Below are 12539 nucleotides of genomic sequence, written 5' to 3'. Positions count from 1 at the left end.
AACATTTGTAAGCAAGCAGAAACGTATATTCATTAGCTGTCCTGATAATTTTGCCTGTGAAATAGCCTTCTCTTCCTCCATTCCCACAGCCATTATCTCTAATTCAAGGACTCAGCTCTTTTTCTTAGTCTTTCCTTTCTGCAGTCTGTATTCCACACTGCCTTCAGAGAGAGCTTTTTAACTTTCAGACCTAATACCAGAATCCTACCTGGAGTTCTTATAAATGGCTTCCCATCACCTATTGGAGGAGTTCACAATCAGAGATATGTATCAGGAAGGAAAACAAAACATGTAATTTTTTTATATGGGCAAATAATACAGACTTATCAGAAAAAAAATGTGCAAAAGGCCAGTGAACACATGAAAATGATAGGACACTTCAGTTCTTGGGGAACTGCAAAATAAAACCACACTATGGCATCACTTTTCTTCTAAGATTGACAAAATTGGAAAGATTGATAATAACAAGTGTTAGTGAAGTTTTGAGAAAATTATAACAACACTAGAGGCCCGGTGCACGGATTCATGCATGGGTGGGGGCGGGGGTCCCTCAGACTGGCCTGCGCCCTCTTGCAATCCGGGACCCCTCGGGGGATGTAGCAGTGCACCAAGTGGCAGGCAGCCAGGAAGGAGCCTGGCTTCTGGCTGAGCAGCACTCTCCCTGTGGGAGTGCACTGACCATCAGGGGGTAGCTCCTGTGTTGAGCGTCTGCCCCCTGGTGGTAAGTGCATGTCATAGCGACTAGTTCACTGTTAGTTCCTGTCATTTGGTCATAAAGGTCGCTTAAGCTTTTTTATATATAACTAGGGGCCCGGTGCACGAAATTCGTGCACTGGGTGTGGGGGCGGGGGGGAGTGTCCCTCTGCCCAGCCTGCCCCCTCTCACATACTGGGAGCCCTCATGCATTGACCCCCATCACCCTCCAATCGCAGGATCGGCCCCTTGCCCAGGCCTGACGCCTCTGGCCTAGGCGTCCGGCCCGGGCAGCGGGGGCGCCGTGATTGCGCGGGTTCTGCCCCTGCAGGATGCCTCTGGCTGAGGCGTTCGGCCCGGGCAGCGGGGACCCACAGCTGCAGCGGCCCTGCGATCGTGAGCTTCGCTTTAGGCCCAGGCAAGGGACCCCTAGCTCCTGGGACTGCCAGCTTCGACCGTGCCCAGCTCCCATCGCTGGCTCCACCCCTACTTCCTGCTATCACTGGCCAGGGCAGAAAAGGCACCTGATTCTCCGATCATGGCTGGGGGGCAGGGCAAAGGCGGCCCCAGGGCCGCCTTTGCCCTGCCCCCAGCTCTTAGCTCCCCCCTGGGTTTCCGATCACTGTCAGTAGCAGGGGGCTTCTTCCTGCTTTCCCTTTCGCCTCCCTGCATTGTGCCTACATATGCAAATTAACCGCCATCTTGTTGGCAGTTAACTGCCAATCTTAGTTGGCAGTTAACTGCCAATCTTAGTTGGCAGTTAATTTGCATATAGCCCTGATTAGCCAATGAAAAGGGTATCGTCGTACGCCAATTACCATTTTTCTCTTTTATTAGTGTAGATAGAGGCCCAGTGCACGAAATTTGTGCACGGGGGTGGGGGGGGTCCCTCAGCCCAGCCTGTACCCTCTCCAATCCGGGACCCCTTGGGGGATGTCCAACTGCCGGTTTAGGCCTGATCCCAATCGGACCTGAACCGGCAGTCAGGCATCCCTCTCGCAATCCAGGACCATTGGCTCCTAACTGCTCACCTGCCTGCCTGCCTGATTGCCCCTAACCACTCTGCCTGTTTGCCTGATCATCCCTAACTGCTCTCCCTTGCCGGCCTGATCGCCCCTAACTACCTCTGCCTCAGCCCCTGCCACCGTGGCTTTGTCCGGAAGGACATCTGGAAGGCTGTCCGGAAGATGTCTGACCTAATTAGCATATTACCCTTTTATTAGTATAGATATATATATAGACTAGGGGCCCAGTGCACAAATTCGTGCACTTTGAAAGGAACTGTGGGCTGCGAGGCTGTGGTGGGCACAAGGGTGGGTCTCAGCCCATCCTCCTTGCCCCTGCCCAGCCCCTCCTGCCGCAGCCCCCAGTCCCCTGTCTGCTGGCAGCCCCGCTCCTGCCACCGCTGGTCCCACGTGCTGATAGCGCCAGCCCCGTTTGCACCTGCTGATGGCACAGAGCAATTGGGGCCAGTGCCAGCAGCGGTTGCAAGTGGGAACGGTACTGTCAGCGGGTGCGAGTGGCAGCTGCTGCTCCAATCACCCCTCAGGAGCAGAGGGAGGTGGAGAAGCCCTGAGGGATGATCGGGGCTGGCAGCCACCGCTCGCACCCGCTGACGGCACCAAGCGATCAGCACCTGCAGTGGGTGCGAGTGGGGCCGGTGCCAGCAGCAGGTACGAATGCTAGGCTGGACCGCGGTGCGCGGGAGCAAAGAATTTTCAGTAACCATCAGAGGCTCGCCCCAATGACAGCAACCGGCACCCTGCCTTGGTCTGGTGCCCCTGCTCACTTGCTCCACTGACACCAGCCATGTTCTACGCTCTGCTGCCTGCTGCCGACTCCCACTATGTTCCGCATGCACCCCCTGGTGGTCAGCACACATCATAACGACTGGTTGTTTGGTTGTTCTGCTGTTCGGTCTATTTGCATATTAGCCTTTTATTATATAGGACTAGAGGCCTGGTGCATGAAATTTGTGCAGGAGGGCGAGGGACAGGAGTCCCTCAGCCCGACCTGCACCCTCTCCAATTCAGGAGCCCTCAGGGGATGTCCTACTGACAGCTTGGGCCCAGTCCCTGTGGTTCTCTGCTCTCTGCGGGGCCTGCCTGCTCCACACCACGGGGATGGGCAAGCAGGCCCTGCTGGGTGCTGCCTGTGGGCCGCGCTTGCCTGCTCCCAGGTCATTGCAGTGACCCCCAAGCAGGCCCTGCTGGGTGCTGCTTACGGACGCACTTGCCTGCTGGGCTCCGCCAGCATCCTGCCCCAGCCGCTATGGGCCCCGCCATCTTTGTCATGGAGTGACGGTTAATTTGCATATTACTCTTTCATTAGATAGGATATTGCTAGTACACTACTGTTAAGTTCTGAAGAACATTTAAATTTGCTTATTTGACCTAGCAAGTGCAGTTCTAGGAATCCAGCCTGAAACAATATTTTATGTGCATAAGTTCATGTTTAAATAGTACAAATAACATAATACTCACCAATAGGGCAATAGTTAAATTATGGACTATTAGAACTTCTAATTATTTCAGGTACATTAAATAAAAAGTGTTTGTAGTACAATTATGTTTTCTGAGAGAGAACTAAAGGAATAGAGTGGATAGCCAAATTAACTAAAAGGAAAAACTACATTAGGAATTCTAACTATAACACATTATTTGAGGGAGGTGGTCTAAGCATGAATGTTTCAAAAAAAAAAAAAAAGTGGCTTTCTGCCGGCCGTTCTCCTTCTGAGAAGGCCTGTAGGCAGCAGCCATGGTGCCCAGCCGAAATGGCATGATCCTAAAGCCCCACTTCCACAAGGACTGGCAGCGGTGCGTTGCCATGTGGTTTAATCAGCTGGCGCAGAAGATCCACAGACGCAAGGCCCAGCGCCCCATTGCCCCTTGCCCTGAGTCCAGACCCATCCGACCCATAGTGAGATGCCCCACCGTTTGGTACCCATGCCAAAGTGCCAAAGTGCGAGCCGAGCCAGAAGGGCCTTCAGCTTGGAAGAGTTAAGGGTGGCTGGAATCCACAAAAAGGTGGCCGGGACCATTGGGATATCGGTGGATCCGAGGCGGCGGAACAAGTCCACCGAGTTCCTGCAGGCCACCGTGCAGCGGCTGAAGGAGTACCGCTCGAAGCTCATACTCTTCCCCAGGAAGCCTTTGGCCCCCAGGAAGGGAAACAGTTCTGAAGAACTCAAATGGGCTACCCAGCTGACCGGACCAGTCATGCCCATACGGAACGTCTACAAGAAGGAGAAAGAAAGCCAGGGTCATCACAGAGGGAGGAGAAGAACTTCAAGGCTTTTGCCAGTCTTTGCATGGCCCGTACCAATGCCCGGTTCTTTGGCATCCAGGCAAAAAGAGCCAATGAAGCTGCAGAACAGGATGTTGGAAAAGAAAAAATAAAGTGCTGTTGGCAACTTGTCATTAAAAAAAATGTGATAACCAAATAAAATGCATATACATGATTGAGAGCCAAAATGTAAAATATTATATCGATTCCTGTGAAGGGCATATTAGGCTCTTATTTGTCTCTACAGCTTCACCTTTTGCTAGTTCCCTCCTAAGGACTAACTGTTGAATTGCCTATAGTTCTTGAGCCTGTTCTATTCAGACATCCTTCCATGCCCTTGGATGGGCTATTCCTTCTGCCCAGAATACCCTATTCTTCTCTATGAACTTCTCTCTCTGCTTCCCTTCATCCTCATCCTTCAATCTTCTCTGTGTGTCCATTCTAACTTCTGGGAATAGGTTTTGGCATTTCTCTAACAGCTTGAATCTTTATATCTTGAATTAAATATTGTAGTATTCATTAATTAGAGGACAAAATTTCCATGACCTGTATCATAGGAAAGTTAGGAAACCACTGAAAGCCAGAAATGGTTAGTATCTTGTAGGAAAATGGCTGTAGTATTCTTGATCCAGTAGTTTCACATTTGTAAAGATTTGTGCTTTGAAATGCATTTTCAGGTTCAAGGCTTGTTTCTCCTATTATCACCAGCAATATCATTTGTAGTAAGTTTCCTAACTATTCTTTAATACCTTTAACACTCCTTGTTCTGAATTATATTTCAAAGATATTGAGGTTTATAGCTATGTAAAGGGCCTATAATTGTTGAATTTTGGTTATTGCAAGTGTGAAATTTTGGTCCCTAACCTCAAGCCCCCTTTCTTTATTGAAAAAAATATTTCTCTGATTTAGCTTGAGATTTCTTAACACAACTATCACTGAACATACTTCATGTGCATTATAATGCTGAAGCGCCTATTATTTTTTGTTTTGCTTGCTTGTCTGTTTCCCCAAAAAAACATATTGAAGAGTATATATCATACCTTTTTATCTTTGACATCCCAACGATTTCTGCAGTACTTGGTGCATTATAGATAACTATTTGAAGGAATAACATCTTTAACTATTGAATATGAATATTCTAAAAGACTTAACTCTGGATTCCAAGTAGATCTCATTGGATTGCTAATGCTTCTTACATCCGACTTCAAGGATCAAGATTTTGATCAAGAGTTTTATAAAAATTCATCAAAAATTTGATAATGAATGTAGTATAATTGTATCAAATGTACTTACGGGACAGTTTTTTCCTCTTTCTCTTAACATTTAAGTTAGGGTATGTTGTGTGTGGGATGGTAAAAAATAGATTTATTTATGCTTGCTCAGTTGGTGAGTAGGATACAAGATGAACATTCCTTAGTACTATGCGTTTTTAGTGTCTTACAAAGGAATACAGTTGTCTCTTGATATCTGTGTGGGAATTGGTTCTAGGACTCCCCTGGGGATGTGGAGAGCCAACTAACTATACATGATTCTTATATTCCTGCATTTCAAAGGGTAAAATTTAATTTCAATGTATTTCTTGGGAATTGTTTTTCCAGGCTTAATTTTTTTTTTTTAAAGATATTGAATTCATAAACATACACATATGTGCTTTGTTCTGCCTATAAAATGTCTTAATTTATCATTTTTGGATATTTTAAATTGCTTTATCAATATAAAGAGAAAATAGCCCGTTCACTTGACTATACCATTACGTGTTAAAATTTCTTTTTCTGCAGAGATGCCATTGAAAACAACATGGATTTTATGGGATTAATTATAATGCAGAACAAATTAAAGCGAGAAACCCCTGCAGTACTTGAAGATTTGCATAAAGCCAACATTCGCACTGTCATGGTCACAGGTTAGACTTTATAAAATGACTCAGAAAAATCTGAGTGTGACTCTTAGAGTTCAAGTTATATTAACAGATGACCAATTGGTTATAAAATATATTATACTAGGGGCCCGGTGCACGAAATCCGTGCACTGGGTGTGTGGGGGGGGGGGGGGGAGTGTCCCTCAGCCCAGCCTGCCCTCTCTTACATACTGGGAGCCCTCAGGCGTTGACCCCCATCACCCTCCAATCGCAGGATCGGCCCCTTGCCCAGGCCTGACGCCTCTGACAGAGGCGTCAGACCTGGGCATGGGACCCTCATTTCCCCCCATCACTGGTTCTGCCCCCAGCCCAGGCCTGATGCCTCTGGCCCAGGTGTCAGGCCTGGGCAGGGGACCCCCAGACCCCTCCGATTGCTGGCTCTGCCCCTTGCCCAGGCCTGATGCCTCAGCCAGAGGCGTAGACCCCCATCACCCTCCGATCGCCTGATCGGCCCCTTGCCCAGGCCTGACGCCTCCGCCAGAGGTGTCAGGCTTGGACAGGGGACCCCCATCTCCCCCCGATCACTGGCTCTGGCCCCCGCCCAGGCCTGAGGCCTCTGGCCCAGGAATCATGCCTGGGCAGGGGACCCCCATCTCCCTCTGATCGCTTGCTCCACCCCCCGCCCAAGCCTGACGCCTCTGACCCAGGCTTCAGGCTTGGGCAAGGGGACCATCATATCCCCCCAATCCCCGGCTCCACCCCCCGCCCAGGCCTGATGCCTCGGCCAGAGGAGTTGACCCTCATCACCCTCCGATCACCAATCACCGGATCGGCCCCTTGACCAGGCCTGAGGCCTCTGGCAGAGGTGTCAGGCCTGGGCAGGGGACCCCCAGCTCCCCGCGGTTGCAGGCTCCACCCCTTCCCAGGCCTAACGCCTCTGGCTGAGGTGTCCGGCTCGGGCAGCGGGGACCCGCAGCTGCAGCGCCCCCACGATCGTGGGCTCCGCTTTAGGCCCAGGCAAGGGACCCCTAGCTCCCGGGACTGCCAGCTTCGACCGTGTCCAGCTCCCATCACTGGCTCCACCCCTACTTCCTGCTATCACTGGCCAGGGCGGCAAAGGCGCCTGATTCTCCTATCATGGCTGAGGGGCAGGGCAAAGGCGGCCCCAGGGCCGCCTTTGCCCTGCCCCCCAGCTCTTAGCTCCCCCCTGGGTTTCCGATCACTGTCAGTGGCAGGGGGCTTCTTCCTGCTTTCCCTTTCGCCTCCCTGCATTGTGCCTACATATGCAAATTTGCCGCCATCTTGTTGGCAGTTAACTGCCAATCATAGTTGGCAGTTAATTTGCATATAGCCCTGATTAGCCAATGAAAAGGGTATCGTCGTACACCAATTACCATTTTTCTCTTTTATTAGTGTTGATTGTGGCTCCATCCTGCATTGCCCTATTTCAGCTCTGAATTTTTTTTTTAGGTGTAAGTTAACTTGGTACTATTCTTTTGAAGTCTAACAAATTCTGTTGATAGAAAGTATAGTACAGTGATGGCGAACCTATGACACGCGTGTCAGAGGTGACACGTGAACTCATTTTTTTGGTTGATTTTTCTTTATTAGATGGCATTTAAATATATAAAATAAATATCAAAAATATGTCTTTGTTTTACTATAGTTGCATATATCAAAAAATTTCTATATGTGACACGGCACCAGAGTTCAGTTAGGGTTTTTCAAAATGCTGACACACCAAGCTCAAAAGGTTCGCCATCACTGGTATAGTAAGATAATAAAGGGCACACCATAAAATTTTAACCTCTGTTCCTTTTTATCTCTCTGTAATCATATATTTCTTATAGCACTTATTGTGCCTTGCTCTGTGTTAGATATTTTTACATTTGTTTGCTCTACTAGAATTATGTTTTAGACTCTGAGATTCATCTGATAGCATAGTTGTTACTATACAGCTGAAGTAACTAAATTTATTATCTTCCTAGCAATTTTTGGTTTTAATGACTGCTTCAAGGCACTTTCTATCTCTGTATCTCTTTCCCCTCTTTCTCTACCATGACTGACTATAGTTTTGTTGTCCTAAGGGGTCTGTCTGATCACTGGAAGACACCCTTGGAAATCGTGTGTAGGGTTTGGGGAAAAAAATAATATTGCCCTTCAGTCTGATAGCAGTGGGCTCCCAAGACCTTTGTCAGCTTCTCCTGTAAGCTAGTATTTTCTTCTCTTGAACCTATCCTTTACAGTGCTGCTCTTCTTTTTTTCTCGTGGCTGAGGAGTTGTCTGTCTTTGTTCTCTTTACATCTTGTAAAGATTATATTCTTACTACCTTGCTTATCTTTTAGTTTTGTGTAATCTTTTGTAATTCATTCTTTCTTTCCTGTGATACTATTCTAGTATTCTTAAACAGATCACCGGTCACTCCTAGGTTGTTTCAAAAAATATTTATTGAGTGCCTGCACTGTATGTAGCACTGTGGCAGGTGCTACTAGTGAATGACTCAAAGATTGAGAATGGCCCTGGCTTAGTGCTCAGTTGGTTGGAACGTTGTCCTGTGCACCAAAAGGTTGTAGATTTGATTCTAGGTGAGGGCATATACCTAAATTGCAGGTTCTTTCCTCCCTCAGGCCAAGTACAAGAGACACTGATTGATGTTTCTCTCTCACATTGATGTTTCTCTCTCCTCCTCCTCCTCCTTCCCCTGCCCCTTCCCCTGCCCCTCCTCCTCCCCCTCCTCCTCCCCCCCTCCTCCCTCTCCCCTCCCTCTCAAATCAATAAAAACATATCCTCAGGTGAGGGTTAAAATAAAGAATAAGAATGTATTTGGTTTTAAAAATTGTGGGTGAGAATGTTCTGACTGTTTAGTATATATGTGCTTGCATTATTTAAGGCTTCCTTTGATAAGTATGTCCTGATTATTTTATTTTTAAATTCTAAGAGTAAAGACCATACATTATCTTCATTTTGCCCAGTCCAGCGATAGGGACTATAGTAGATTTTCAATAAGCACTTGTTGGTTAATCCATTTATGTTTTAATTTTAATGTGTTTTCAATATTTTGAAAATTAGGTGACAACATGTTGACTGCTGTCTCTGTGGCCAGAGACTGTGGAATGATACTACCTCAGGATAAAGTTATTATTGCTGAAGCATTACCTCCAAAGGATGGAAAAGTTGCCAAAATAAACTGGCATTATGCAGACACTCTAACACAGTGCAGTAATTCATCAGCAATTGACTCAGAGGTAATGTCAAGATGAATTTTTCTCTTTGAAGCTTGCATGTTTTAATTTAGTCTAAAAAAGTAAAATGTGCATTCAAATTTAACAAAACAAAAAGTAAACATAAACAGAAGCCTGGGCTTCTGATTCATTAGATCCAGGAATCTCAATGCTTTAAATTTTGATAGTTAGACAAAGTTGAGAAGCACACTTTTAAAGTATAAGAATCCCAAAGATTTATCCTATTTTAAAAGTAGTGATAGATGGTGAAGGTAGGCCAAAATATTCAGTTCATGGATCATTTCAAATTGAAGCTGATATGTAGCCTTCCGTATGTTTGTGTATGTGTGTGTGTGTGTGTGTGTGTGTGTGTGTGTTAATAAACATATAGATAGGTTCGTCCCCTTAAAATTGATTTTCCCTTTACTTTCAATAAATGTTAAACTTTCAATGTCTTGTGTAAAATATCAAATGAAAAAAATTAGTTTTGGATCAGATATATTTAAAATAAGGTAGTGTTACTTGGTTTGGCTCCCTAAATTATTATTTTGAATGTTGTACACACAGGCAATTCCAATTAAATCAGTCCACGATAGCTTAGAGGATCTTCAGGTGTCTCGTTATCATTTTGCAATGAATGGAAAATCATTTTCAGTGATACTGGAGCATTTTCAAGACCTTGTTCCAAAGGTTAGTTATTTGGGTTTATGTATGTGTTCACATAAATACATTATAAACAGAATTTTAAAGAAATTCATATTTTTTCCAGTTGATGTTGCATGGCACTGTATTTGCTCGTATGGCACCTGATCAGAAGACACAATTAGTAGAAGCATTGCAAAATGTAGAGTAAGTATTGGGGTGTGTGGTGTGTTTTTTTTGTTTTGTTTTTTAGTGAATTGTAGTTCATTTTCAAACCCAGAAAAGTAATATTTCATGTATATAATATTATCCCCTGTGAGGTAGGCAAGCGTTAACTTTAAGTGTCTATTTAAAAGAGGCTTATGTGCTCATGTAGGCTCTTGCAGCTAAAGTACAATATCGACAGTTTCTTTTCCAGGTCATATGTATGAGGTAGAGTTCATTCATCTCAGTTTGATGGAAGTGACTTTATAGTTTTAGTAAATAAATATGTTTCAAATTTTTAAGGGAGAACTCTTTACTGATAGCCTTAAAAGTAAGTGTGCTAAAGGCTATACAAGCCCAAGTATTTTGCTCTAAAGATAAGGAAATTGAGATGTTAAAATGATAAAGTGATTTGTCCATCTTATGACAGAAATTGGACAATACCCAGGTTATTTGACATGCAGGCTGATGCAAAGCAGCACGCCTGTGATCACTGTAATGAAAAGATGCATTTGTTTCACTGGGGGGGAATCTTGGTTTCTTAGCTCTTCGTAATATTTTATTAGAGAAATCTTAAGTATTATGCCTTTTAGGAAATTAATCAAAATCTTAACGTAATTTTTGTTCCCCAGTTACTTTGTTGGGATGTGTGGTGATGGTGCAAATGATTGTGGTGTAAGTATAATTTTTGTAATTTATAATTCTTTCTCTAGCCCAGGGGTGGGGAACATCTGGCACGCAGGTCATATAAGACCTGCGAAATCATTTGGTCTGGTCCTGCCAAAGCATTAGGGGTGAGTTAATGAAATGTTTGACCAAATATAGCAGGCTAATTTTTAAGTTGATAATTTTGTATGGCCCTCGAATGATGTTATAAATATCCAAATGGCCCTTGACAGAAAAAAGGTTCCCTACCCCTGCTAGCCTAAGTCACATTCACAGAATGTTACCAGTTTTCTTTTTCTAACTTTTAGGCTCTAAAGAGGGCACATGGAGGCATTTCTTTATCAGAGCTCGAGGCTTCAGTGGCATCTCCCTTTACCTCCAAAACTCCTAGTATTTCCTGTGTGCCAAACCTCATCAGGTAGGACAAATTAAAAATTTCCTGTTGTCTCTGTACCTTGCTTTAATAATATGGGGGGAAAAATGATCACAGAAAGTAATATGAATTTGCTTTTATGGTTTTTTGGTATATTTGATCTGTTATTTATTAGCAACAGATTGATTGTTACTCCTCATCTCTTCCAGTTCTGCTTTGGCTTAGTTCTTTGGGTAGAAGTGTGCTTTATTGTAGCGGTTGAATGTTAATATTCGTCTGTCAAGATATAATTGTGGTTTGGAGGAGGAGTTTGAAATGCCTTTATTCACATGCCAACATTTGTTTTCACAGGGAAGGCCGTGCTGCTTTAATGACTTCCTTCTGTGTGTTTAAATTTATGGCTTTGTACAGCATTATACAATACTTCAGTGTTACTCTACTGTATTCCGTGAGTACTGATATTGCTTATACTTAGTGTTAAGACTTTTAAATTAATATATGAGCAAATGTGTTTGATTTTGAATGCATGCATTAATTATGGAATTTACCTCATTAGCAGTTATAAATTTTTCTTTAGTTTTACTATGTTTTGTGTAGCAGATTGAAAAATCTCATTAATATGGAATATCATTTTCCTCAAGGCCGACAGCTGTGGTTGAACCTTGTGAATAAAAGATGATTGTATACTTTTTTGCCTTGAGCACAGATTGGACATCTTTTTTAGAATTCTTTTAAATAAGCTGTGACATATTTCAGAATTGTAGTTAATTTTGCTATACATTTACAGGAAAATGCTGGAATGAGAAAAGGTGTTTCAGCAATAGTTGTAGGATATTATGAATGTGGAGAAAAAGCTTAAACAGTGGTGTCCATAAGCACTCTGTCAGATTTTATCCTGAAAGCGATCTCACTTTAGATACATCTCTAAGTGAACATTGGTGACATCCCAAGGAGTCTTTGTGAAACTATACTTTTTTATCATTTGTAGAAAGTATCAGGAGGGATGTTGTTAGATATTAAGGAAGCTTCAAGATACTAATTTTCAAGAATATTGAATATTGTGAGTAAAAGTTTGTGTTTTCTTTTTGCCAAAAAAAGCTTTAAAAGATTTTTATTGAATTGAATTGTTAGGAGATGCCTTTTATACTAACATATTAATTTGAATGTTTGCAAATATGTTGTATTTCACTGATTCGAAAGGCAAATGTATTTCACTTTTCAAGCAGGTCCAAGTGTCATTTAGTAGTAATCATTGGGGGTGGGGCGGGGGGGGGCACTAAAACCAGGGAAAAGTGGTAATTGTTCCTGAAAACTAAGTATGTTTTAAAAAATTACTTCTGTAGGTCTTAAGTAACCTAGGAGACTTCCAGTTTCTCTTCATTGATCTGGCAATCATTTTGGTAGTGGTATTTACAAGTGAGTATTTTGTTAGTGATTTGAAAGCCTATGAAATTCTAATGTGACTTGTTAAACTTTAGTAAATTTACATCAACAATTGTAACACTGCATACCTCTCCAGATTTCCTGTTAATGTTGCCTTTTATTACGAGTTGCTTATGTTTTGCCCCATTTATTTTATTCTCTCTCCACTCTTTTT

General features: G+C 43.8%; 1 protein-coding gene and 1 pseudogene across 6 annotated transcripts in view; both read left to right on the top strand.

Moving 5' to 3' along the window:
* Positions 1–12539, top strand: part of ATP13A3 (ATPase 13A3) — a 107844-nt gene that overhangs the window by 63593 nt on the left and 31712 nt on the right. For all 6 annotated transcript variants that reach the window (XM_059687430.1, XM_059687431.1, XM_059687428.1 and 3 more), the window contains 8 exons: positions 5757–5881; positions 8906–9081; positions 9625–9747; positions 9827–9906; positions 10536–10578; positions 10878–10987; positions 11294–11390; positions 12286–12358. In XM_059687430.1, coding sequence (XP_059543413.1) covers positions 5757–5881; positions 8906–9081; positions 9625–9747; positions 9827–9906; positions 10536–10578; positions 10878–10987; positions 11294–11390; positions 12286–12358 — 827 coding nt within the window. The remainder of the gene's footprint in view (positions 1–5756; positions 5882–8905; positions 9082–9624; positions 9748–9826; positions 9907–10535; positions 10579–10877; positions 10988–11293; positions 11391–12285; positions 12359–12539) is intronic.
* LOC132230252 (large ribosomal subunit protein eL13-like) lies at positions 2668–4434 on the top strand (annotated as a pseudogene).

This window comes from Myotis daubentonii, chromosome 3, assembly GCF_963259705.1.
Source record: "Myotis daubentonii chromosome 3, mMyoDau2.1, whole genome shotgun sequence".
Taxonomy (NCBI): domain Eukaryota; kingdom Metazoa; phylum Chordata; class Mammalia; order Chiroptera; family Vespertilionidae; genus Myotis; species Myotis daubentonii.
Note: the sequence above shows the minus strand (reverse complement) of the source record. Positions and strands in the feature narration are given on the sequence as shown.